The sequence below is a fragment of the Aptenodytes forsteri genome, unplaced genomic scaffold, assembly GCF_000699145.1.
Source record: "Aptenodytes forsteri isolate BGI_AS27 unplaced genomic scaffold, ASM69914v1 Scaffold128, whole genome shotgun sequence".
Lineage (NCBI taxonomy): Eukaryota > Metazoa > Chordata > Aves > Sphenisciformes > Spheniscidae > Aptenodytes > Aptenodytes forsteri.
This window is the reverse complement of record NW_008794880.1, coordinates 259,388-286,737: the sequence shown is the minus strand read 5'-3', so window position 1 is coordinate 286,737 and position 27,350 is coordinate 259,388. Positions and strand designations below refer to the sequence as shown.

Here is a 27,350-nt window from a genome sequence, read left to right as displayed (position 1 = left end):
ATCGGAACGTCAGACAAAAACTTAAATAGACTTAGGCTTGCATAATGTTGATTGTTTGTTAAAGTTGAGTTGGGCACCAAATGAATTAACTGTGTCCTCTTAAAACTGAGAAAAATTGCAAAGGGTAAATTTGGGCATTCATCTGGAACTCATCTACAGTCTATTGATGGGATTTACTTTCTTTAATAATTATAAACAGCTTCTGCTTTGAAAGGCTGACTCCTAGGGCTAGTGATTTCATGGGAGAGTTCAATGAACAGGGACAGACTCCAACATCAAACAGTCTGGTTAAAAGTCATTGTTTGGGACCTGAGCCAAAATAACTCTCTGATCAGACCAAAAATATTCATGTGTACTAATTAAACCTAAACCACACACTTTTGCTAGACAACAAACTCATCAATGACCTAATTATTTCTAAAACTGAAAAAGATCTCCGGTCATTTAGAAACATGTTCCTGGCCCTTTCCCAAGCAATGCTGTCTTTGTGGTTTTGCAGGAATTCAGCTTCTGACTTGAAAAGGTGACACTTCAAGTAACACGATGTGCAGGATCTCTGATTACTCCAAAACTGAGACAGTTCCTACGTAAAAAGGCAGCTGGGATGGTCCAGCTCAGTCTTCCTAAGCAGCTTCAAAAAATGCTCTGGCCTTTGGCCAGTCAGGTCTCCAGCCACTGCTTCAACTGTGTGCCCCCTTCTTGGAGTCAGAATAGCAGTATCTGATGCATCATACAGCTTTTTACTAACTTATGGATGATCAGCTGTTTCACTACTCCTTAGTGTAGTGTTACAAGCTACTGTAACATCTTTAAAAAGTTTCACAAAAACACCTGCAAGGTCTTGGTGGGGGGCAGAGAGAGGGGGGAAACAAACCAAAAAAAACCCAAACTGTTCTGAAGCATTTTTAAAGATCAGTTTAGTTTGCAAATGATTCTGAAATTGTGTCCATCAATAAATAGCTATGATTTGCTCTGGAGACATGGGTTAATGATATAAAATAAGTCTAGAGTGATTTTCAAAGATGATTACGGAAGCTAGAAACATGTTTTCTGTTTGTTTGTGCTAACATGCAACCATCTGCTGACCTGGGTGATACGAAATACCTCCTATATTATTTTGGGCTTTGACATTATTATTATTAATTCAGACAAACATATCTCAGTTTAGTATGTCTTTCCAATCTAAGGGCTCTGTACAGAACCTCACGCAGCCTTCTGGGTCCTGTAAAATGTTACGTTGTTAAAGTATGCTAATTGTTCATTAATATATGCTAAGAGAGATGCAGGAAACCAGTTTGTGTTTACTGCCTCCCTCTGTCTGTGTCTCTTTAAAGTACAGTTTGCATAAAAATTGTAGAAAGAGTTGGTTTTTTTCTACAGTTAGGATTAAATTCAGTTCCAGATTTAGATAACTAAATTTACAGCATAGCTATTTACATCTACACTAGGTATCTAAGCTCCCATTCCAGTCAACCGAGATCTAGTCAATACAATCAATAGAGTCCAGAGAACAATTCACCTCACCCAGTCACCTTGGTTCACTTGCCTTAACACAGGTATCCACCATCACTGGAGATCTCACTTCTAGCTCACATGTAGACACTCTGGATACCTTACTTCATTTGTTAGAATCTGGATCCAAATTCCAGCCTTACTGGCAGAATGTATAGCCAGCAATTAACAAGTCACTTACTGGAGTCTTGTACCCTGGTTTCCTGGATTGCATCTTTCAAAGCTATTCCTTGAGATCTCTCAAGATAGGTCCTGAATAATTCTAAGACTATTTACTATATGCAATACCATAATATCCAGGAAATGTAGTCGGGGTCAAGTTTTTATATCTATGAAGATTGTACAAACACAAAACTCTGTCCCAAAGAGATGATGCTTCCTTCATTCTTTGTACCAAAGCCAGCTTTGTCAGTCATTATGTTACATGTCTGCCTCACACTACTCAGAAGGTCTGCACACGCTTAGATAACCCTTGTGAAACTGTAGCATACTTATAGCTTAACTTCACCCCAGTGTGTGTGCTACATAACCACATGCAGATTTGTCCTTAAGTAGATTTTCTTCATTCATTACGTTCATGTATTTAATTTACTTGTTATGTGTAAATCTCTTTAATGACTGATTTTGTTTACTTTAAAATGTTTCTTCATGACTATTATTTCAATTGTCATAATACCGACCTAGAAAACCCTAGACTATCCTAAAACAGCATACCAAATCAGGCTAATGAAGAAACCTTATCATCAATGCAAAAGCAAAAACATATCAATAAAAATCTTTAAAGGTATTGCAATAACAAGATTTAAATAACTTTCAAATCAGGTCTAATAAGAAGTATATTTTCATGTTAAGTCAGTGGTGAACATATATCAATGAAAGATACCACTTTGAACACTGCAAACCAGGAAAGGCATCAAAATACACATACTGAATTGCCCTTCTATTAAAAAGACAAGTAAGGACTTAATGTTCCCATGAATGGAAGTCGCACGCAAATTCTGTAATGCTACCATGACTTGCATGTAACAGTATGAGCATGCAAGGGATCATTCAAGTATTTCTCACAACATTTAGCAGATGGAGTAGGGCAAAATTCCTTTCTCAATTTAACATCAGAATATTTCTCCAGCCTTGAAGTACTCTGCAATACAAGCTTGTGGCTGTGCCTTCTTTTATCTTTGGGATTTCTGTACGTAGCACCATCACAGTCTTTAAAGAATTAATTCTCAGAACACTCCTCTGCACTATGGCAGAGTTATTAGCCCCATTTTACAGATGCTGAACTAGGGTATAGAGCTCTCCCAAGAGACAGATGTGTGGCTCATTAAATCACTGAGAACCAATGAGCCTGAGGAAATTCTGCATTTGGCAAATCCTGCCAAATTCCAGCTGCCCTACGTAATGTAAAAACTGGTTTCGGTTGTATTATACCATGCAGAAAATATATGATAGAACAGAGAACTGAACCCACATTCTGAAATTCTAGCTAGCACATAAAATACAGACTTACCAAAGAAAGTAAGAGGCTGTAGCCCCTTCCCCCAGGCTCATCTCACATACATAACACAATGTGAGTGTAGCCATGTGGCTGCATAAATCCCTCATTTTGGTACCTGCCCAGATGATTCCATGTTTCTCATTCTCTGATCAACTCACTCCTATTTCAGAAATTTTCCTTTCTCCAGCTTCCTTCTTTCTTAAGATCCCATTCTCTTTCTACACACTCATTTTCCCTTTGACCCCTTTCTTTTTCTCAGTTTTCTCCTATCTATTGTTATATTCCCTCCAAAACTACTTACTTTACTCTAAAACACCCTTCACAGTATCCTAGCTGATTCCAGTCCTACTTGGTCTTCCAAAACTTGCTTCTCTGCTTTCTCTGTGGTTTTGTCATCAAGGTCTCTCAAACGAACTCCCTAACAGTCCTATCTCCCACTGACTTTATCAGTCACTACATCCCTCTCATTGTCCTTCAATGCATCCAAATTTAACCTCTGTCCTCCCTTTCAAATACAACTTTCACATCATTTTTACGGTTGCTTAGTTTCTGTCCTTTGCCTCAACATCCCCACATCCCATCTCTGTTTCTATCTTGGTCTCTTTTGCTCATGTACACTTACGTAAAATCCCCAAACATTCATCATTTTCTTGGTAAAATACAACCTGTGAGAGGACAGGCAGCTTCACTTACTCCTGTCCCCAGTACCTCAGTTTTTATTTGCAGAAATCAGCAGGCCTGATACATTCTCATCAGTCAATGCTGCTGCCAAGAGTTATTTGATTTATAGGATCTGAACTAAGGTGATCAAGTAGCCTTGAAATTGCAAAACCTGGAGATTACAGTGGATCTGGGTTTGATTCCTCTATGTCACCTAGAAGTGAAAGACTGCACTGAACTATTACTAGACTCCTGAATCAATTATTCTGTCTAGCCTCAAAATACCATGTTAAACAAGCTGAAGACACACTGTCTTTTTAATAAGGTAATATAATTTTCTCTTTTTTCATTTTATAGAACCGTATCTTAAATTATGACTACAATTAAACATAAAATGTAGGCAGTTTCAGCACCCATCTTGACATTCTTGTTTTTAATTCTCAAGATCTTAATTTAGTTTAAGAGCAGAAGGCAGAAATTACACAGTGGCTGGCAACAACTATATCCCAAGCAGCCACAACAGGGAGCTTACAATATCATGGGAATTAAAAAAAAAAAAAAAAAAAAAAAAAAAAAAAAACAAAACAAAAATTAAAAAAAAAAAAAAAAAGAAAAAAAGAAAAACAGAAAAACAGAAAAAAAGAAAAAGAAGAGATAAATGGTTTCACTGTTTTTTAACTGTAAATCATTTTCATTACTAAAAGCATAATGCACTTTAAAACTAAATTCATTTTTAATGGCATCATAGTGCCAAAGTCCTAGAAATTTCCGTTTGACTGACTTTTAATTTAGAGAATGACACCTCTTGCATCCTGCGTGAGCAGCAAGTGCATACGTCTTTACAGTAATGTCATAGCCCATCAGCATACTTCGATCACTTCACCATTAGTGACACACTCAAGGATGGCACAGACACATAGCTCTTTCCTCTAGCCTGTGGTTAGGAAGTCATGCAATGTGACTCTAGGTACCAAATATCCACAGTGCTTTCTGTTCTCCTCTGTGCATGTTATACTAGCTCCTCCTTTAGGAGTTCTCCACTGGAGTACATAACTAAAGGTCAAGGCGTTGCTGCCCCCTTTCATCTTCCACCTCTGGTCTTATATCAGATGACAAATCAGACTGGGAATAAATAAGGGGAAGAAGGGATCTTCTCCCAGTTTCCATTTTCCTTGGCTTCTACTTTCATCTTAATTGCAACCATATTGCAGCTGTGGGTTGTGAGGTATAGCAGTCCTGAACGCTAAAAACTGTGGTTTCCCCCGTTGACAGACGTGACCAGATTTGGAATACACACCATTATTCCTATCCTGGGAAAACACTGCTTGAAACGAGCTCCAAATTGCGAGAGAGAAATTTGATAAATAAGAGGAAGTCTTATTCCTCAGCTATAAAAAGTTTCTAACTTTCAAAGATTAAAAAAAAAGTGTTATTTTCACTGAAACAGTTGGAAAATGGATGTAAGACCATTTTCTTCAAAAAAAGCTCAGCTTCCAGCTGTTAGCAACATCCCAGTTTGACCTAGAGATTATGAAAATTGCTTATATCATTACATTTGTGCATTAAAAATTTTGAAGGGTCAAGGTGATGGCTGTTTTTGAAGTTGCATGCTACAGATAGCATGCATGTGTAAAAATGTGGTGCATTTTCGGATGATGATAAAGGATTACTCAATAACTAAGGTGCTCAAAACTACCCAGTACTACACAGAAACAAAGAAAAATGCTATAAATCTGGTGAGATACCCATCAAAGCACAATAGGTAACGCTTTAATCTTCCAGATTCTGAGTGTGTTACTGTTTCCAAGCATTATACGTACTGGGGCAGGGCAATTGGCATAAATTGGTTCACACTCCTGCTATGAAACTTCATTAGCCTTCAGAGCAGGGTCTTCAAAGCAGAATTTTCTACCAGGAATGGCCCTTGGTGCATTCAAATTCCCAATCAGGCCTGACAGTGGATATTTTTGGAGAGAAAGAATTGTACAGGCCAAAACTATACCCAGGACTGTGTTAATGATTCAGTAGTATAGATGACAACCTTCCAGAGCTCAGAAGCTTATTTTACTAGTGTAGAGGTACATACCTACCTTTCAGTATCTGAACCATCTTTATGCTTAGTATTTCACCAATTTGGCCTGTTACAAGTTCAGATATGAAAAATGTTCCATTCTTCTGTATGATTTATGTTTATATTGAATCAGGAAACACAACCTAGAGAATCTCTCCAGGTAAGCAACCAACTTCAACGAAGAAAACATATGCATGTAGAAGTGATATTCTAAAAACATAACATTCCTGACAATAAAGAGTGTTCTTCTGCTTTAATTTATACTTGTGCTTTAGTATCCTGTTGAACTGCAATTAAATGCACTCACACACACTGTTTGCTATTTTCATTAGTACTGTGTATTGGGTAAATGTGTTTATGTTTTCATATTATCTCAGCTCTAATTAAAATAATCTAAATAGAATTATGTTTTATAGTTACTTGTCAAAGGACATCTTTTACAATGCATCTCTTTAATAATATTTTCGTTAATGTTGTTATTAAGTAGTCACAGAGTATCCATTATGCTCTAAGGAAATTTTTTTAAAATATCCTCCTTTGGAGCTGTTACATATCTTCTATCCACTAATTCTGCAGTAATACAGGGGGAAAAAAACCCATCCTGTGAGACAATTCCAACCACAACCTTCTTTTGTAACTTGTACTCAGTATTTCAGAATACCAGAATTTCATAATGTCTGTGCTATTTTCAGTCACGCATAAATGAATTGCTAACCACATATTAATGGCATTGACAGTAATCTTTTACTTTGTTTTCCTTTTTTTAAGGGCTATTTAGGAGCTTTATTTATCTGTTTGTTTCTTTGTTTTTTCATTTCAACATCATTAGAATGAGAAGATATCAAACTGTGTGCAGCAGATTTGCATAGATACTTTAAAGGTTTACAATTAAATATATAGAGAGAATTTTCTGAAATGTATCTCCGTACCCAGAATCAAGGTCACTGATTGCTGTCAACTACCTTAAAGTGTTTGCAGCCCTAATGGATATATGCAACCTTGGAAACACTACATAACACAGGAGAAATCTCCAGACCAGGCACACTAATGATAAGGGCTAAATCTGCCCATCTGTGGACTGTAGAATACATCTTTATTTTAGTGGGTTTTGGGAATGCTCAGCACCTTTCAAATGCTCAGCACCTTTCAGAACTTCGTAAAATCATATACACAGGGGTGGCTTTTACCTTGGAGATAACAGGTCTGATCCCCCACAAAATCGTAACTCTCAGTAAAATCTTTTTAAGTCTTATTTGCCTCTTGTGCTAAGCATGGACACTGCACATGGTTGCACAAAGTCCAGCATCAAAACATACCAGAAAAAGAAGTGTGCACACGAACAGGAAGCATAGTGTGCCTGCACAGTATTTCTCCATGGTGATTTTCCTGGTTATTCCCTGCCTGGCTGAGCATGTCGTAACTTGGGCTGAGCACAGAAAGCAGTTCATAGGAGAAAGAAGGTCCTTACACCCCAGCTGTCCTGTGATCTCATTCAGAACGTGAGTGGTGAGAACTTCCTGCATAACTGTGTTCTCCAACCCTCCTTTTTATGATAAAATGTAACAAAGCAGGTATTTTTGTGTTGCAAAACAAGTTCAATAGATGCATCAGAGAGTTGTCATGCATTTGTGCACTGGTGCAACAGCCTGCAGTGGGGATTTCACTGGTGTTCCCTAAGCTTGCAGAGACAGGCATGTGCCAGCTCAAGCTAAGTGTGACAAGGGATGCACTTCATTTGGGAAGAACTAAGGGTACTGCAGTAGGGAGTTGGCATTGGGGAGAAACCAGGGTTATTTCACCATGGGGAAATAGTGACACTAATCCACTTCAAAATCTTGTCTATGGAACAGTTAGTTCTGCAAATTTATTTTCTGGAACTGTGATTTTCCAGAGCTGCCTCTAAGATTATTTTTTGTTTGTTTGTTTTGTTCAAAGTAATTTCTGCACCTAACCGCGAAAAGGATGAAATATAATTTCCTTGAATGTAAATTACTGTCACTTTTTAGGTCAACTAGAGAGGCTCTGGAGCACATATCTCCTATGGTTGGTCTGTCCATTCATGACCAGGCTGCTATACGGGGTGGAACATCATGGTCCCTGTCTTTCCCTATGCCTAGATGAACTACACCTACATAGGCATGCCAGGCTCGCTGTGCATGGACAGAATAGTTGTACATTAGGCAAAGCACATCTGGTAGCCCAAACAAGTGGGATAGGTCTATCAGAGGCTACAGATGTCCTGCAGGATTCTATTACTGCTTGCAGAAAAATGAGACAATTTCTTTTGTCCTCTAACATTTAAACTACTTTCTTCTATTATATTGCTAGATGTCTTAGCCAGAGGAACAATGAACCCTAGGTGGAACTGTAACTTTGTTTAAAGAGGTTAAAAAAGATAAATAGAAAAAATAATGACTAATGTAAAGACAGCACATCCAAACCCACAAGAAAAAAAAATAAATTAATAGATTATTGCAGATCTTAGCAATAAAACTAGCAAAAACAAGATGATGAAATTCCGTTATGTCAGAAACACTGAAATTCTCTGTTCCTTTGTCTTTCTACCAGAAGCCCTGTTTATATCACTGAAATAACTCTTAGGGAGTTTACTTATTCACATAAAATGGGGAAAATACTAATTTATGATAGATAAAATCTAAGTCACTTTTAAATAATCTACATTTAGACATCAAAAGCTTTATCTACAGTTAGCCATTTGAAACCTACATTAGAAAGACAAGAAGAGAATATGCAAATGCTGGATTACATTTAATAAAGAATTGAAAAGGTGAGAAGCCAGAATTCAATTTTATAAGAATTGGCCAATGACCCACAAGTGAATAGCACTGTCAAAAGAAACAGTCTCTTAGGATAAAACATGCTCTTTCTCTCTCTATGTATATAGTTTATTTGTTCAAATGGAGCTGAACAAAGAAATATGTTAAAGTAAGGAGAGTCTTATTAAATTGAGTGGCTAATATAAAAAATACATGAAACGTCACATGCAGCCCAATTTTGTTCAGGCTTTATCCAGACCAAGAGCTATAGGAATTGTTGTAGAACAAGCTCAATTTCACTGTCACCTTCTAAAATTCCAGTTCTGATAAGGTAGGATATATTTTACTATATGTACTAAGTTAAAACTTGGAAGAGAGCCTAAAATTTCAGAGGACTTTAGTTAACACATTAACCTACTTGGTCTTCTACCACATCTCATTTTTTCTCCCACGTGCTGTTAGTATACTTCACAGAGGCATATGTCTCTAACTTGAAACCGTATTACTTTCTCAAAGCTTTCATTCATCAGCAATTCATGAGTTAAAAACTTACTAAGATTTGTCTGGACAATCTGGAAAAAAATGATCAAGTGATTCAAACTCTGAACTAAATTCTGTTTGTTTCTTATCTGTATATATATAACTTTTCAACAAATCCTCTTTTTCAGAGTCTGACCCTTGGCAAATTTGAAAACAAGATGTGTTTTTGCAAAATGCTAGATCACAGGTACAGGCCATAGCTAAGGGGCACAAATAACATAGCACACATCCCTGAATTACTAAGTGAGCTATCTTCAGGACTGTGGCACTGAACTTAACACTGCTTCTGATATCTGAGTTCCAGAGTGCTGCACTGTGCCAGGGAGATACACCATTTCAGTTAAAATAGGCTTCAGCTTTAGTAACAGCACACTGAATTGAAGAGTCGAGACATATCCAAAGAGAGCTTTTAGACAGATTTTAGAAAGCAATGGGATCTCTTAAGGGACGAGTGGTAAGGTCGCAACAAACTGCAGGTTTCTCACCTCAAAATTCATCATAAAAAACTGAAGAAAGGATAAATTTTCAGAAATGTGAGTGAAAGGTGGGAGGAAAAGAGAAATTCTCAGTCAGGGTTTGTGAGGGCACGTTTTTAATATAAGAAGGGGAGAATTAGGGCCAGTTTAAGAGACATCTAGAAGGAAAAGGACAAATTTTGAGTGCCCTCTGAGGAATCTCTTAACTGACCACGACCCAGACCTCTCAGGATTCACACTCTGTGTATGAGATTGTTCCTGTCTCACACTTCCCAGCTGTGGTACTTTCACCCCATGGGCTGGCAGTGCAGCATCACAGCCTCCTCCCTCTTCAGGGACCCCAAGCAGCAGGTGTAGCTGACAGATTCCCCCCCCCAAGCTGGGTTTGGTACGTGAGCGTCTGGTACAGGAGAGGGGAGAGGCCACTGTGCTGTGCTAAACCTCATATTCATACAAACATCTTCAGAATCTGTCATGAGTTGAAGCATGTATATGCACTGCCATCATGTAAGCCGGCACACAGTCTTAGGTACCTGGCCAAAGAAAACAGGAGGCAGAATGACCCCCACCTCTGCCTCCAAACCCAGCTCACCAGGTTTCTCTTTTTCCACTCTCTGCCACTGCCTGCCCTCACTAGACTGGTGGGAGGAAAGAATCTTTGGTCCCCTCTCCTGCTGCTTACACAGATCACAGAGTAGTTAACACAGCGTTTCTCCTCACTGCGGGTAAACTGTTATACACACAACCCTCCAGGAAAGACAAGTAAGGCTATAAATGAAAATAACAATATGAGTTGAAAGGCCAGACTTCCCTGGCAGTTTCATCCAAGCTACCAAAGCCTGCCTAGTGCAAAACTAGCTGCTGAAGAGTTTCCCGTTCTGCCTTTCAGTGGCACCTTCAATGCTGGATGCACAAGCCATATGAAAAGGGGAAAGGAGTGACAGCTGTTTTGGAAATTTATATGATCCCTGTTTTAGATCTGCTTAAAATCTGTTTATTTTGCTAGAAAAGTACAAAGAGGCCCTGGCAGACAACAGAAAATTAATTATGTTGCATGTATTGTGTAACACTATTCATTAGTTTTACATGAGTAGCAAGAGGTCAGTCAAGAATAGAATCCTATTGTGTTAACCTTCAAAGAGCTTGCCATGTAATTGAATGCAGGAGGCATGGAATAAAGGAATTAAATATGCAGGCAGAATTAACACTAATGGTTTGCAAACATCACATTGCAAACATCTACAACTTCTTTGTCTAAATTCTTGGATTGAGATCTTGGGGGGAGGTGATTAGGTAAGCAACAAAAAGAAAAGGAAGAATACTGAAGCAATGTGCATAAAACACATGGAGAAAGAAGAAGCATAATGCGATCTGAATGCTATAGTGCATCCAACTTCTCATGTATTAGTGCATAGATTTACAACATACATTAAGCACTAGCCTACATGTGCCTTTCTGCTGTTGTTTTCTGCATAGGAAGTGTGCCACATGTAGGGCCACATGAGACACATTTTAGCAAACATGGTAAAGTTCTGCCCATATATACCACGCAGCTAGCTTTTGTTCTGCAGAATGATGAGAATACTGGGAGTCAGTAAATGGCATGATTTAAATTTGAAAATAGCTCCCCAGAATCTGCTGAATCCATTCAGGGTTAACGAGCAGGAGAACATCACCATTCAGTGTTCCGGGTCCATCTGTTGGCAATATCATGATGGAAACAGCTTTTTAAATGCTATTTTCAATAAGCTTGTTCCAACAATATTCCAATACCTTTCTGTTTGCTTGCCGCCTACTATAAAAAACAGCTTAGAGGGAAGGAGGCATTTCAGTACTATACCGATGTAGGGTGGGAGGGACAGAGAGACTACAGGAACAAGCAAAACAAGCAACTATAAAAAGAGAAAAGGAGAAGAAGCTGTTATTTTAGATCCCCTGCAACCCAGATTTAAACCAGGATGCGGAACCCAAACTGCTGTAGTGTCACAGAGAGATGCGCTGTACCAGCCAATTGTTAGAATTACTGTGCACTGACAGTGTCAGCCATAGGAAACCAATGGCTCCTAGAGAGAAATGGCAGGTGCACCTAGTAATTACCTTTAATTCTGCAAGACCTTCTGAACTGTGTGCTCCCACAAGTATTGAAAGGAGGATCCACCTCCATCACTTGTGCGGCATCAAAACAATCTGCCCTATATAATTCTCACCAAAATATCATGTATCCATCAGCTTACTTCTCAAGTAACACAAATACCAGCAACATACTGATGATACAAAGCCTGCATCCACTAGCATCAAAGTGGCTCAGTTGCAGAGATCAGCTCAGCAATGAAGAACAGATGGCTGCATTTGAACCCAATAATTGGTAGGAGAGGAATAGAAGTTCTTTTGGTTCACACCAAAAAAGTTTCACAATTAGCCAATTCATTGTGTAGTTGTCACAGCTAGCTCTGACACACCTAATGTCATGCCTGTTTAAGCAGTGAACTAGATAATCCCCTGAGGTTTCTTCTGATCTACATTATCCTGTGATTCTAAAATAAAGTCCTCTATGCTGATTACCTCTATACTACTGAATCAAGTTTATTTATTTTAAAGCTTTTATTTTAAAAGGCTGTACTCCTTAAAGAATTACAAGGGGCACTCAAGTCTTCCACACATTAAGCATCTTGTTTACCAAAAACTATTAGAAATACATATAGTTGGGAAGGATGAAAGTCGAGAAAAAACACTATACAAGAAGGTAAACTAAAGAAGGTATGAAACATGGGACCATGTAAATAGAGATACAGAAAGAGGAAAGAAAACCTGAAAAAGTAACAGGGAATTAATACTGATAAAACCAGAACATAAACTTAGAAGAAAACTAATAGTACATAAAAATACAAAATATTACATAAAGACTTCATTCATTATTAATGCTATAAGAAAAATGTACTGATATCTCTCTGTACATTGTCTCTGTACATATGTCTCTGTACATTGGGCTCATACATAAAATATTCTATCTTTTCCTGCTATCAAGATTGCTTCCTAAGTACAAAAAATATTTTGTGTTTGGTTTATCTGTCTTTGACTTATTCATATGTGTATAGCGATAACATCCTCTTAAAACACATGCATCATAGCCTGCTTCTAAAATGAAAAACACAACTAATAAGAGGATGCTTATGGTGATCACCTACCTGAGGACGTATAACTTTCACTATGTTTTTAAGTGCAGTGTCTGGTGATGGAGGAGAGCAGTCAGGTGTTGGGCCTGTAGAGCTGTTTCTATGGTTACCAGATCCTGGTGCGGTAATTGCTACCTGAGGTGCATTATCTGTGAATAAAAATAGCATTTATGTGAACTTACAAGTATTTCATAAATTTTAAAATAAAAAATTATTTTGAAAACAGAACGCTACTCAGAATACTATTTCAACTTACAAAATCTATTCTAATTTAAATGTATTTGGTAAGGAATATATTGCATATCTACACTTATTTTATCAGCTCATACATTCTGTGTTAAGGTAGGATATAGAACTCTCTTAATACCTAAATAAAATAAGGCACAAAACAAACTCAAATATTTTACTTTTGTAACCCTGAATTACTGATTGTGAATCCAAGTACTATCACTATAACAGGGATGACTTAAAAGGGAGCTTTCTAATGCAACTCATATCTCATCCTGGCAAATCCTAACACATACGACCCAGTTCAACAAGTTATATAAACACACACTCAACTTAGAGCATGCTAATAGCCGTCAGTGACAACTTTTCCTGGACACTGTGAGCGACGTAACAGATCAGAGAGGATTAATTGCACAAAAACGTACTCAGCTCCTCTGATGAAATTTCCATCCTCCATAGAGCTGTGCACTGCAGTAGCTACCTTTCTAGCAGTATCTCAGCTAGATAAGCTACAGCTGGCTTAAAAATGTCTACATACCTGCAGGTATATGGGAAACTGCTGTTCGGACATATTTTGTGATGTTATTACCATTTTATGGCACTGTGAAGAACCATTAAAGGGACTTAAAGTATCATTCTTACCTTCTCTAAATGTTCTTAATGCTGTTTGAACAACGTAAGATAACGTTAGTGAAAATCAGGTCAGAGGATAGAGAGGACTATGAAATAAGGCATAGCTTCCCAGCCGTGATGGTAACCAAGCACCAGAATGACTTAGCAGGAGGCCAAAAGCTCCACATTACTTCATGCCTTTAGAATTGTATTATTAAAGAAATGCTTTAGTTCAGATTCTGGGGAAAATGCCACTGCCTGTGCATGGTCATGGTGATCTTTACGGTGTCTGTGAATCTACAGAGTACCTTCCTTTGTGGGTCACAAAGGCATGTGCTCCATGTTCCTAAATGTGCTATAACACCTGCAGCTCTGCATTAAGACAATGATTACATTCAAATCTCACGTCTGTGGGCCTCAACTGACAGCCTGCAGAGTTCACAGAAGAAAGTCTATTTATTTGTAATTGAGGTGGCTCTCCAATATGTACTTTCACTCGGTGGGCAAGTCCACTCCAAAAAAACCCAAACTCCAAATAAACAAAAGCAGCTCCAGTGCTGTAAGCTACAGAATTTATGCCTAACCAACTTCTGCAGTTGTAGAAGTCACAAGTCCTCCATCTGTGCAAGCCACAAATGCCGCTGTGAAAGCAATGACTGAAGTTTCTCCCTCTCAATCCTACTGGCCTGGGAGAATTCTTCGAGGTATAACAGAGATTTCAAAGGGAAGGAAATCCCAGTTACGTTAATGTAGCTAACAAAGGATAAAGAATAGTTGCAAGAATGTAAACTTTATGGCCTTTCCAACTTACAGATACTTTCATAGTATGCATGATTCTAAGAAATACTCCCTGTATTTCTACATATCTACATATGTAGATATGTAGATACATATCAGACTACGTATCTGAATGAGGTCTTAAAGATTTTGGTCAAATACAGACTGACAAACTGTTCTAAAGGGAATACCAGGCTGGAATGTTTCAGCAATACTGTTACACTTAATGAAAGTGTAAACAAAAGTTCAGGTGGCAGTCTGGCAGACATCTGTAACGGAGACATCCCATACAAAACCTCAGGTGTTACCTGAGGTCTGACAGCGTGAACCCTCCCTGTCACAGACAATTCCAACTTTGTTGAAAAGTATCTGCATCAAAACTGCCAGTCCTTTAGGTATGCAGTCTTAAGACATAGAAGGGGTCTTCCTGAATCATTGCAAATGTGGAAGGAAATCTTGGATCTGAATTAATTTCATTCAGAAAGTAATACGTATGTGTTAATACAATGAACCAAACAAATTTTTATACAGCCTGAGAAAGGAACTTAAGGTGAATCTTCATAGTAACATCCCTTTCACGGAAGAACTTGGATGGCATTCCAGAAAGCCTTAGGTCTCTCTTATACTTCCCTGTCTGGCCTGGCATCTAACTGGAAAACTGTTTACGTGCAGAATGTGAATGAATATCCTGTGATTTGAAAGCCTAGCTCATCAAAGGAGGGACAGGGATTTGACAAGAAAACACCCCACCAAGGCCTTGCCATAGTCTTTGGAAATCTCATAGTGAGGATGAAGACTAAATATGAGTGTTAGGAGTATCTTAATTGAGCTGAAAGTCTTATCCTCTTTTGCTCCAGAATATGAAATATCATCTTCTTTTAGTCTATGGACAGACTCATCAATAGATAATTACCAATGAACCTCCCTGACTGAAGAAGCAGAGACTTGCTTTGGTAGAGCCCTGCACTGTGTATGGAGATACAAAACAAGGGACTATACTGCTGCCAAGACGTGGTAATACAGGCACCATCTAGGAAGCTAAGAAATAACTTCTAGAGTGAGAAATGTTCCATGCGAGTCTAGTTAAGTGTGCTTAGTGCACTTACTTACTTACTGGTGTGAGAAACAAACAGAATGATTGTCTCTGACAAACAGCTAAACCTATAAAGTACACAAACTCCCTGGTACTTCAGCAGTCCCTGAGTTTCTGTCACTGTTCTTTTGCTGTGAAGCCTGTGTGACTGTGCTTAAGCACAGCTGTCCTTTAGCTGTTTAGCACATGAAAGCCTTGCACGTGAAATCAGGAAGTCTTGCAGATGTGGAAGTATCTCAAAGATGCACCATGCAAAGGAGAGATAGATAGAAATACAGATTCGTGCTGGTGGTAACGAACACAGTTTTCTGCCCACCATTTCATTCTCTTTCAAGCCCTTGATGATAGTCACCTCAGCTTAGTTTACTCACACTTCAAATATTCAGAAGACGTTTATAGAGGGTCAAGTTGTATGAGCAAGATTTTGTTGACCCTGTTCAATGACAGGTCACTGAAGACTAGGCTTTGCCCCTAGATACAGTCCCACCTGAGAAGCATCAATCTGACCGGAAGTGAAATTCTTGGAATGAAAATTTATTGGAAGATATTCATTAGGAGAGGCAGGGCTATTACATGCCCCACTCGATGGGGCTGAGAAAAACTTCTCCAGGTACAGTGTATGCATACAACTATAACGAATTCAGGAACATACATAATATACAGCAATCTCAAAAACAGTAGTTACAGTCTTTCCTTCCAAGCAAACTAAAGTGGTAATACATGAAAGGATCATGCTATTAGAATCTAAAAATAAAGCTTTACCAGAAAAATTCAAATATTTTTCTTTGAAATAAACATCCCAGAAAAAAATCCAACTGCTCAGTATTTCATGCCTTCACTCCTTTCTCAAGGGAATGAAGTGTCTGACACATAATGGTTTCTTGTAAACAATTTCTTTATTGTGGACAGCTGTTTATTTTCACAGTAGGATCTTCCCATTAGGCAACCAATAATGATTTACTACCTGGGTCTGCTCCATCAGAGAGAGAATATCACCATCAAATTAGTTCCTGCAACCAATTTGGGTGACTTCTCTGTTTATGCATACAGTACTCATAGTTTCATTAAGAATGGATTTGAATATATTTTCTTTTGTAATTAAATGATATAATAATTATGTTTTCATTTTCTTTTCTCTTTCTCTGGTAACAAAACTAAAGTAAACTTTTTTTTTTTTTCTCTTTAGGTAACCATAATGGTAATACTGTAAGTTTTAGTGGAACATTTCATGGCAGAAAGAACTTGGAAACTTGAGAACCTACCAAATTTACCTAGGAAAGATTATCTCCCATGCTGAGTTTCTAATAAGTGCTATAGATGGGCCCAACAGGGAAGTATTTATGGCTGTCATTCTCTTCTAGTTCTTGGCTCAAGCTGCAGTAAGCTAAGAGATGTTTCTGTACGAGTCAGATAACATCAGGCTCCAGGGATCATCTGGTAGCTAAAAATTACTGAACTGCAGCATGCTCTAACAATATGCCTTCCTGCCTCCATCATACATGCCAAATTGTCACAAGGATTATGTAATTGGAGCTTATTCTGATTTTTAAAAATGGTTACTGAAGACTTTCCATCCTCCATTTCCTTTGTTTCAGGGCAAAGGAAATAGAATAGGATAGGATAAAAAAAAATATACTATGTTATGTTTTCTATGTCCAGAATAACCAAAATAATTTTTTTAAAAGGTTAGATAAAGTCAGGTTTTGGATTAACTGGACTCATCTAGTGTGGACTATAAAAATAGCTATGCTGATTTACATCCTGGCAAATCTTACTAATTTGCTTTGTTTGTTGATTGATTGGCTCAGCATACAAGGTTTTAAAGGACAGAAAGTGTTACAATGCCACCATGGATCACTTGTACCACTAACCATCTCATGGACATCTGAAAAAAGATGGTACTTCTTAAATTTCTCACGGGGTTAGACAGGCTTCCACATCTTAATCTTAATCTTATTTTCCAAATCTTAATAACTCTCAAAATTCTATTTGCTACTTTTCCCAATTTTTGAAACATTTACAGTAGAAGCAGACTCAGTATTTACAGCAACAGTCGCACTAGTGCTTCATACAACTTGCCTGTGCATATTAGTCTTTTCCTTATGCATCAAAAGACTGTAATTACAAATGATGACATCATTGCTTGGAAGTTGAAGGTCAGGTTGTTCCTACCACCATTTAAAAAAATCTTTTTACTCTCAAGTCACACTAGCATTATTTGAATTAGAGCTACATCCTTTGATTACAGACAGGTGGCTTGATTTCAGTTACACTAAAACCTATTAATATTGAATCAACTCCACCAAATCCAGAAATCCAGATTAGCTTTTTACTGATCTGTTCCAGTTATACCATATTTCACCAGCAGTTGTTTTATATATTCTTACAGGAAAATGATAAAAAGAAATTGAATAGCATTGAATAAGAACTAGTTCACATAATTTTTTTTAAATTTATGAATTTAAGAGTTTTTAAGTAATTTCATATGGAAAATGTTTATTTTTTACAGCACCTATTTATGAGAACGTTAAGGGAGTAAGGAAGCAGCAAGACAAACCCCTCACAAAATCTTTTTTCACCACACTGTCATATATAATACAATTGCAATAAAAAAAGATGCTTTTTGCACAGTGTTGTTTTATCTGTTATTCAGTTCAATGTTGTTGAAGCCTGATTAATATGAGCATACAGTTATCTTGTTCATAAAAATGTTTAACTATGAATGTACACTAACGTCATGTCTCACACAAAAGATACAAGAATTAAGATCATAACCAATCCTTTCATAGTGTCCTGGTTTCAGCTGGGATAGAGTTAATTTTCTTCCTAGTAGCTGGTACAGTGCTGCGTTTTGGATTTAGGATGAGAATAATGTTGATAGCAACAACTAAAACATTGGTGTGTTAAGTAGTGCTTATACTAAGTCAAGGACTTTTCAGCTCCCCATGCTCTACCGACTGAGAAGGCTGGAGGTGCACAAGAAGCTGGGAGGGGGCACAGCCAGGACAGCTGACCCAAACTGGCCAAAGGGACATTCCATACCATGTGATGTCATGCTCAGTATATAAGCTGGGGGGAGTTGACTGGGGGGCAGGGATCGCTGCTCAAGGACTGACTGGGCGTCAGTTGGTGGGTCGTGAGCAGTTGCATCACTTGGGTTTTTTTCTTCTATTGTTGTTGTTATTATTGTTGTTGTTGTTATTACTATTATTACTATTTTACTTTGTTTTATTTCAATTATTAAACTGTTCTTACCTCAACCTAAGAGTTTTCTCACTTTTACTCTTCCGATTCTCTGCCCCATCCCACCGGGGCAGGGGGAATGAATGAGCAGCTGTGTGGTGCTCAGTTGCTGGCTGAGGTTAAACCATGACACACAGGAAGAAAAGTTGGTCTACTATCACTGACATTATAAGTATTCAGTGATTCATTCGCAATGCAGTCTTTCAGTACAAAAAGAATTTCTGAATAAAATGAAAATGACATTATGTAACATATTATATATGTCTAATAAAACTGATTTTTTGAACCAAAATTCAGGGCCTAAAGTTAAACTTCTGTATTCATATGCTAGTAACTAAATTGCTTTCCACAGAAATGGCATTAGTTTGTTCTCAAAAGTCTTGAGCAATTCAGAAACTGATCTTCAGGCTTGCAAGGTGGGATTTCTTGAAATACAGCTACATTTTTCAGTGAGCATACTAAACTCATCTTTAAGTCAATGAAAACCAGTTAAAACAGTATTAATTAGAATTTAGAACATATTCTATATTTAGATATATTATACTGAAGAAATATTAGGTCAGACAAAGAAGCCCTGAACTTCATTGATTATACTAAGATATACATTAGTTTTAAACAAAGTCTAGACAGCTAACTCAGACACTTCTACTGTAGACAAATAGGGCAAGGTTCAACAACCCAAGCACAGTTAACTAGTGACATCTCAGTGGTCCAAGGCTATAATAAGCCTTTTTCTGAAGTTTACAGGATAACAAGAGGTCAACTAAAGAGGGTAGTGCAAGGAGCTCCTATTCATGGATATAGTGACTGCTTTATGCTTTTAAGGATCATTCAGATTTGAGTCTGGAGAAAGCAAAATGAAAATGAATATTGTCTTCTTTTAGTATATCGTCAAGAGCAAAGTATGGTGTTCTTTTACTGCTGTCATCTACTAAGACGTCAGACAAAAACATAAAAATGTTAACCATCTAACTGAAACTATATTAAAAAAATCATGCTCTGGGAACTTCGCCTTTTACTGTGCTGTGTGACATCAGTAGTCAGTTAGTGGAGGATTGTCGTCTTTCGTATGGTATGCTGCGTAGAGAAAAATGCCCTTATGGATAGTAATACACCATATCACCACAGTTCAACAAGTGTTTCATCAAAATTTTCATCCCACTATCCATGTACTGTGAGGACAAACTGCTCACTGGAACTTTTCTAATAGATAATTTTTCTCATAATGTACACAAAGAAAAGGCACTATATGTATATAATGCCACAATATTAACTATTGGGCAGATACCAAGTATACCAACCAGAACACTTCCTATCACATCTCAGCAAGTGAAATATCAAAAGCCAAAAGTCAGTCCATATTCCAGAAATATAATTAGATTTCACCTCAGAAATAAATCTTCACAATGGAACACACAGTTAATCTGTAGTTTTCCACTTTCATCAAAGAAACATGCTAGCGTCCTTTTCAAAATCTACAGTTATGTCTATATCAGCTGTTACATCAGTTATTTCTACAATTTACTGTAATGGCAATGGATCAGCAGATCAAAGCAGTTGATCCCCATGACGCTCCATTTAGAATATATGTGGGTTTGAATTTTTAGGACTATGTAGCATCTTATTCATTCTACCAAAACCCCCCACTATCCATGTACCTCACAGCTTCCAAAAGGACCCCATACTGAAATGGAGCTTCAGATCAAAAAGGAGTCTGGTTTATGTGCTCCAAAACCAGCCTGTGACTAAAGCAATGAATAGTAACTAGGAACTACGATTTATTTCAAACTCACATCCAGTGCTCTGAACCAAAATGCAAATGTATACTCAGCCTATTTTATTTCCACATTCCGATTATTTGTGGAGTCACTTAAATACTATATGCTGAGATTTACAATTTGCTATAAGAATGGAAGAAATATATATTTAACTTTAAAGGTGTGGACCAGTAATAATCTAGAACTAGATTATAGGCTACACATCTAATCGTGTGTGTATATATATATACACACTAAATTCTAAAACCTCTGAAAATATAATACTAGGCACAAACAAAATTCTTAAAGCACAAAGCCTAATCATTATGACCTTGTAGAACTTTATACTATAACCTCAGGGCCTGGATAGATTTGTACACTGCAAATCCAGGAGAAAGAAAAAGGGTGGAAAGTGAATGTGCACATATACACATATGCATAAATAAATATAGATACACCTGCATACATATATAGACAACAACTTCAAAGGCACCCTATTACCAGTAAATAACTTCCTTTTATTCCTCAAGCTCTGCTCAGTGTGGAAGATTTCATGCAATGTTTCAAACTACTTGAAGGTGGGCCAAAACCCTGCATCTGTTTTGGACACCCCAGCATCAGGATAATGCAAAAATGTGAATAAAGCTCCAGATGACTTGGTGTTGTCTGGGATCAAAATGCTTTTTAGCGTGGCATCAAGACAGACCTAAGTTTGATCAGTTATAGCAGACTCAATTTGCTAGACTATTAGAAAACTACTACAGAAACACTTATCCAGTCTGGCAATTTCTATGGTTTTGGATCTGTCTTTAGGAAAAATGTTGGAATGCCTTTGTCTGTACATGTTACATGTCCTCTTAACATCAAACGTGTTATATGGAGGCACAAAGCTCTGAAAAGAACATGACGAGGCTAATCATCTGTCTTGGATAGAAATCAATCATAACATCAATAGAAATCTTGGAAGAGTACAAAAGGAGATAATATGGAAATAGTACTACTTCTGGAGGATCAGTCATCAGTGACTGAATTTACATACATCTCCTCACAGAGGTCACAGCCACCAGCAGAGCTAGTTTCATAGACTGGCTAAGAAATGAACAGTTTCATGTAGGTCCCATCATAGATAGTACCATAAGGACTAGATTTTAGTGCTCTTCAATAATGGGGGAATGATCATCTAGTCCTTTAAAAAGCTTCATAACTGGAATGAAAGAAGACTTGCTGCTTACAACCACACTGGAGCGATAGATAAACCAGTATTTTCTGATTCCAGGGATAACCAAAGATATGGAAGTTTTATCAGGGATATGCTGATATCCTCGTGCTGAGGAGAAGACCAAGAAACTTGTCCAGATTATGCCTCACGGAATCTTTCCTACTGTTGCTGAGCTTTTTCTAAAAGTGAGAGAGAGACCCAGGCCCACATGAAGAATCATCCGAATCCTATTCCATATGGTAAAGAGAATTTGGGCACAGTGATCTTCCTGAAGCTTACAGAGGGCTCACTGAATCACACTTAACCCTTTCTAAGGCAGAGCAAGGAGAATCACCCCATTACACTAAAACATACCCATAGACACATTTCAGTGCAAGTCTTAAAACAATATATCTGAACATTTTGTATGGAGACAGCACTACTTAGGCTCAGTTCATTCATTGTGGGTCAGTCTAGGCTGCTGGATTCCACCAGCAGTAAATTTACAAAGCAGGAGCCCAAGTCAAGAAGTACGAAGAAACTAACAAAGCCCCAAAACTGAAAGTAGGTCACAAAATAGTAAGAATTGCCCTGATTTGATACAAAGCTGCCATGTATAAAATTTCTTGGATAGGATGTGTGATAAAAATGTGATGTCTCCTGTAAGTGGTGGACCTATTACAAAGATTCACAGCAATTGCATACAGTAAACTAAGCCAGGCTGCATTTCATACAGAAATCCAGGAAAAGAACAGAAAATCTCCTATTTTGTCAGGCAGATAACAAAAATGTTCATGTTACATAGCAGCCCAAATTGAGGGACTAGGCAATTTTCCATAGTATAGGATTCAGCTTTAAAATTGTTTTAACTTGACTAAATCCCCAAAGCAAATTTTCTCTCCTACATGACTATTCAACATGGCATAAATCTAGGAACTACAGATAAGGACAATCATGTATTTCAGCATTTCAAAGAATGAACATTACAGGAGACATTTCAAAAGAGCAGATGGAATACTGAATAATAGAATCAGTAGGTAGCTACACTGGATGCATAGAGAGAACGGTTGGACTAAACTGTTTGAATTTGTTCTTTTGAACTTGTTTTGTTTCCCACACACTTAAACCTGAATAACCATTGCTCTGAGTAGGATTGTAAATATATATCTGCAACTGTCTTGTTGAAAGCACTTGAAGCTGTAACTGGCCCAGTCTTGGATGTGGCAGCTATTTCAGGACTGTGTTTGGAATTAATTACCAGCGAAGTGCATTCCAGTGGCAGCAGGGGGTCTTGCTTAGTTGTTTCTGCATCATCCACGAGAGTTGGGTATGACTATTATCAACTTTTTATTTCCTCTAATCACCCACCTGCAGAAATAGACTTTGGAACTGCTTCAAGCTTGCATAACCCTTGTAATACCAGGCAACTGTCTGGAAAAACATCTCTTATTAAGTACTAATGAGAGATGATGGGTGATTTCCACCATTTCCTGAGTAACCTTTTGAGACTGCCTCTGCAAGCTGTTGATGTCTAATTGAGCATTCAAAAACAATGCTATGCAGTTGCCATATACTTATTTTTTGTGAAATGGAGTTTTTGTTGGCTTTTCCATGTTTAAAAGGTTTGTAGTGAAATGACTGCACTTGCCTATGACAGGTATTTCATAGATTTCTACATTTGCCTTGTTTCAGCATGTAGTCATCATGTTTCTGGAAGTTCAATGAAAAGCACAGGGTGTAGTCACAGGTGCCAAAATATTTTTGTTTATTTCAGTCATTCACTAAAAACTGGAATGCCTAGTAGTCTTGTAAAAAAAAAAACATCCTGCAAAAAAGAATGATACATATTGGGGATGTCTGTGCTTATTTTTAAATTTAACTCATCAGTGAGAGGCCACTGAATGCTATCATATGCATGCCTTAGTATTTCACAAGGCTTCTCCTATAATCCAAAGAGAATAACCAAACTGTGCTGTGCAGAGAAAGTATTCTACTATTGCAAATGCAATAGATGATTAGTGAATTAGGCTACATTTTCAAATTACCTCAGAATACAAACTGCAAAAGGTGATGAGAGTAAGTGCTCTCAAATCATTTAAATAATACTGATGATAGCCATACTCCCCAGGGATCAAGCTCAGTTAATAAAGAATTTAAGCAGTCTTGAAGATAAACCTTCCAATATGTGTCTATCCTTAGTTGCAATGAAATGCAATTTATGGACAAAACTATATTTTCATGAGCTTCAGTTCTTCTGAAGTATTAATTAGGTAATAAAGCTCTTTATCAGAACACTGAAGTCAAAAAGCTAACCAAAATGTTTTAAAGCCAGAGAGCTAGAAATGATCTTTTAAAATGTTTTAATATCCAGTTATTCTTATTCAAAGTATCTAAATTTTTGAGCAACTTCAGAGAGCTCAACTCTCACTCTGAAAATTTAGATTTTTGTATTTAATATATATTTACATGGAAAAAAGTATTTTGTTCCAAACTCAAAATGTATATTGTATCCAGTGTAACAGTATACTCATTAAGCATAAAGAATTTATCCAACAGATAGTGTGCACTACGAATACATAGTCAGAAGTCAGGGAATCTTAAAAGTATTTGCTGTTCATTTTGAAAGCAATACGGAAATATCTGTACCAGAGTGGACCAGCTATCTAGTCCAATATGTTGCCCTGATAATGTCCAAATGATTTGAGAAAGATAAATGAAATACTGTGCATAATTTTGGAATAACAGAATCCAGTTTCCAACCATTAACAGCTAATTTGTGGCACTACAGCATTAGAGTTTTTAGCAACTAAAAAAACCCAAACACTTGATTGTATTATTTAATTTCCAAATTATGTTTTTTATAATTAACACACCAAAACAATTTTGCCATATATTACTTTTACATATTTTTATTTATACTTAGCATTTTCTTCTGAAAAATACTCAAATTCTACCTTTTACTAATATTCCTGCATTAATTTATTTTCTATCTGCTGCAATTTAGATTAAATTATATAACAGTATTATATATTTACACATTATTACGCTTACCTTCTGAGTGACAAAGCAGGATTTACATAACTTCTGCTCTGAGTGTTTAGAATCTTCTATACACTTCAGCATATTTAATTTAGTTACTGTCACAGTGTGCAGTTCGCCTCAGTGGTTTTCTCTTCTTGTTTTGGTTTTAGGTTCTCTAAGATCCACAAGTTAGCTTTGCAGATTTCTTAAAATTCTTCCTATTAAGTGTTCCAAATAATGCAACCTACTACATTTCTTACAGAGACCACAGATAAAGAGTTTGGATAGATCTTTCGAATTTTTAAGAGCTACAGTTAACTATATAAAGGGATGATAAAGATAGCACAAAACTTCACATATATTGAAGAGGTATGCTATTTGTATTTGCTGTTGATAGCAAATGAATAAAACACAGTTTCTAGACCATGCAGCTTTGGCCCGTTTGTTTGACATAGAGCCAAATCAGTATATTCAGACAAGAAGGAATATTCCAACATGGTGGGTCAGAAATGAAGTAGCTGATCCCATCCAAATACTAATACCAAAAGAGGGATCATAATTAAGTGAAAGTATGCTTTTTTTGCCAAGTTTTATGGAGAAAAATACGGCTTAAAACTATTCAACGTTCCTTAACTTCAAGTCTTAAACTACACCAAAGAATTACAATTAAATTACACTGGAATACAGGTAAGTATTTAGCGAAAACAAAAGGCAGGATTCACAGAATTCCTGTCACTCTTACTGCCAGAACTCCTAACCACCAACAACTTCGTACTGCAAATGTCCTTATTCCAGTAGAATATGAGTCACAAATTCATCCCACATTGTTTTTATCAGGCTGGTATCTAGCAGTTGGACAAGCAATTTACAAAAGGTATTGCTTTTCGTTTGCAATGGCTTCACAAGGCATTTAACACTTTTGTTAAATTTATCAATGGCAAATCCTTGTTTAAGTTATTACAGGTTAAATGAGAAAAACTCTGAAAAACAACCTATATAATTGATCAGGAAAAAAGTATCTTTTGCAAATTTTACTTACACAATATTCACAGAAAGTTTTGATATTTTTTCATTATAATGTAAGACAGAAATAGATGTCAAAATAATGGAAATGCTCTTGGAGAAAAATTTAGTTTCGATCCCAGCACTACTGGTAAGAAACTAGTTTTAATTGCACTATAATTTAAGCATGAATACAGGTAAGTATTTAGCGAAAACAAAAGGCAGGATTCACAGAATTCCTGTCACTCTTACTGCCAGAACTCCTAACCACCAACAACTTCGTACTGCAAATGTCCTTATTCCAGTAGAATATGAGTCACAAATTCATCCCACATTGTTTTTATCAGGCTGGTATCTAGCAGTTGGACAAGCAATTTACAAAAGGTATTGCTTTTCGTTTGCAATGGCTTCACAAGGCATTTAACACTTTTGTTAAATTTATCAATGGCAAATCCTTGTTTAAGTTATTACAGGTTAAATGAGAAAAACTCTGAAAAACAACCTATATAATTGATCAGGAAAAAAGTATCTTTTGCAAATTTTACTTACACAATATTCACAGAAAGTTTTGATATTTTTTCATTATAATGTAAGACAGAAATAGATGTCAAAATAATGGAAATGCTCTTGGAGAAAAATTTAGTTTCGATCCCAGCACTACTGGTAAGAAACTAGTTTTAATTGCACTATATTATTTAAGCATCTTCCAGCAGGGAGGGAATGATATCTGAAAGAAAAATGACATGGACTGAACAGCTGGAGCTAGAGTGGAAAGCATATTTTTACAAACAGCTGTTTTAATATCCTCATCCAGAACAGATACTACTGCGTATAATGATACATTGTATTATAGAAAGAATAATACAACCTGCCCTGGAGCAAAAAATATGAAATTGTCCTTCTGAAGACTCTTCCTGCTTTCTGAAAACAATAAAGCAACTGAGTTGAAAATATTCTTTCGTATGGGTTCTTCCAAATCTGCCATATTTGAAGGCATATCAGAAAAAAAGGAAAAGACTAGTTTGATATCCTGTTGAAGTAGAAAATTACAGTATCATTAGCTGCTAGTAAAGATATGCTACTTCTATACATTTGTGGATTGGCAATACCAACACATTCCCATCCCATTTTGATATATAGCAAAATCCTACATCTCTTTCACACTTCAAATTTCCTTTTGAGGTGGCACAAATATGAAAATGGTATAGAAAGAACAAAAATGAAATCTCTGTAAAGTAATAGAAGGAAACTTTTTGGCAGCAAGCTACACACTGCCATCAGGACTAGCAGATGCAGAAAGGGAGACAGAAGCAGAGAAAATGGAAGTAAACGAGTGGTTTTTATTTAACTTAAAATAGAACAGGAGAAAAAAATCTTTTTTTTTTTTACAGAATGCAACAGATTACCTTCAGTAGGAATCAATGTTTTTCTATTTTTTAATCATCTCTGACACTGAATAAAACAAATAAATCTGTTCATTATGTACAAAAATATTTTATTTCAGTAATTGCTTAATATTTTCACAAATATTTTGATTTTAACAAAATTTAGCAAGCTATGCCCAGATTTCCACTTTCCAAATGTACTAGAGTTAGTAGAAAAGTTTATTAAAAAAATTCATAAAACATATCATATTCTCTTGAAAAAGTGAGTTCCCAGTAGAACACAATTAAAGGTGTTGAAATGTTAAATACAGTAACTCAAATTTTTCA

The 27,350-nt window shown here is 36.8% G+C and overlaps 1 protein-coding gene across 1 annotated transcript in view; it reads right to left on the bottom strand.

Moving 5' to 3' along the window:
- The window catches only part of ANKS1B (ankyrin repeat and sterile alpha motif domain containing 1B), a 450,245-nt gene that overhangs the window by 272,672 nt on the left and 150,223 nt on the right, over window positions 1-27,350 (bottom strand). Inside the window, exon 11 of the mRNA XM_019470850.1 lies at window positions 12,720-12,856. Coding sequence (XP_019326395.1) covers window positions 12,720-12,856 — 137 coding nt within the window. The remainder of the gene's footprint in view (window positions 1-12,719; window positions 12,857-27,350) is intronic.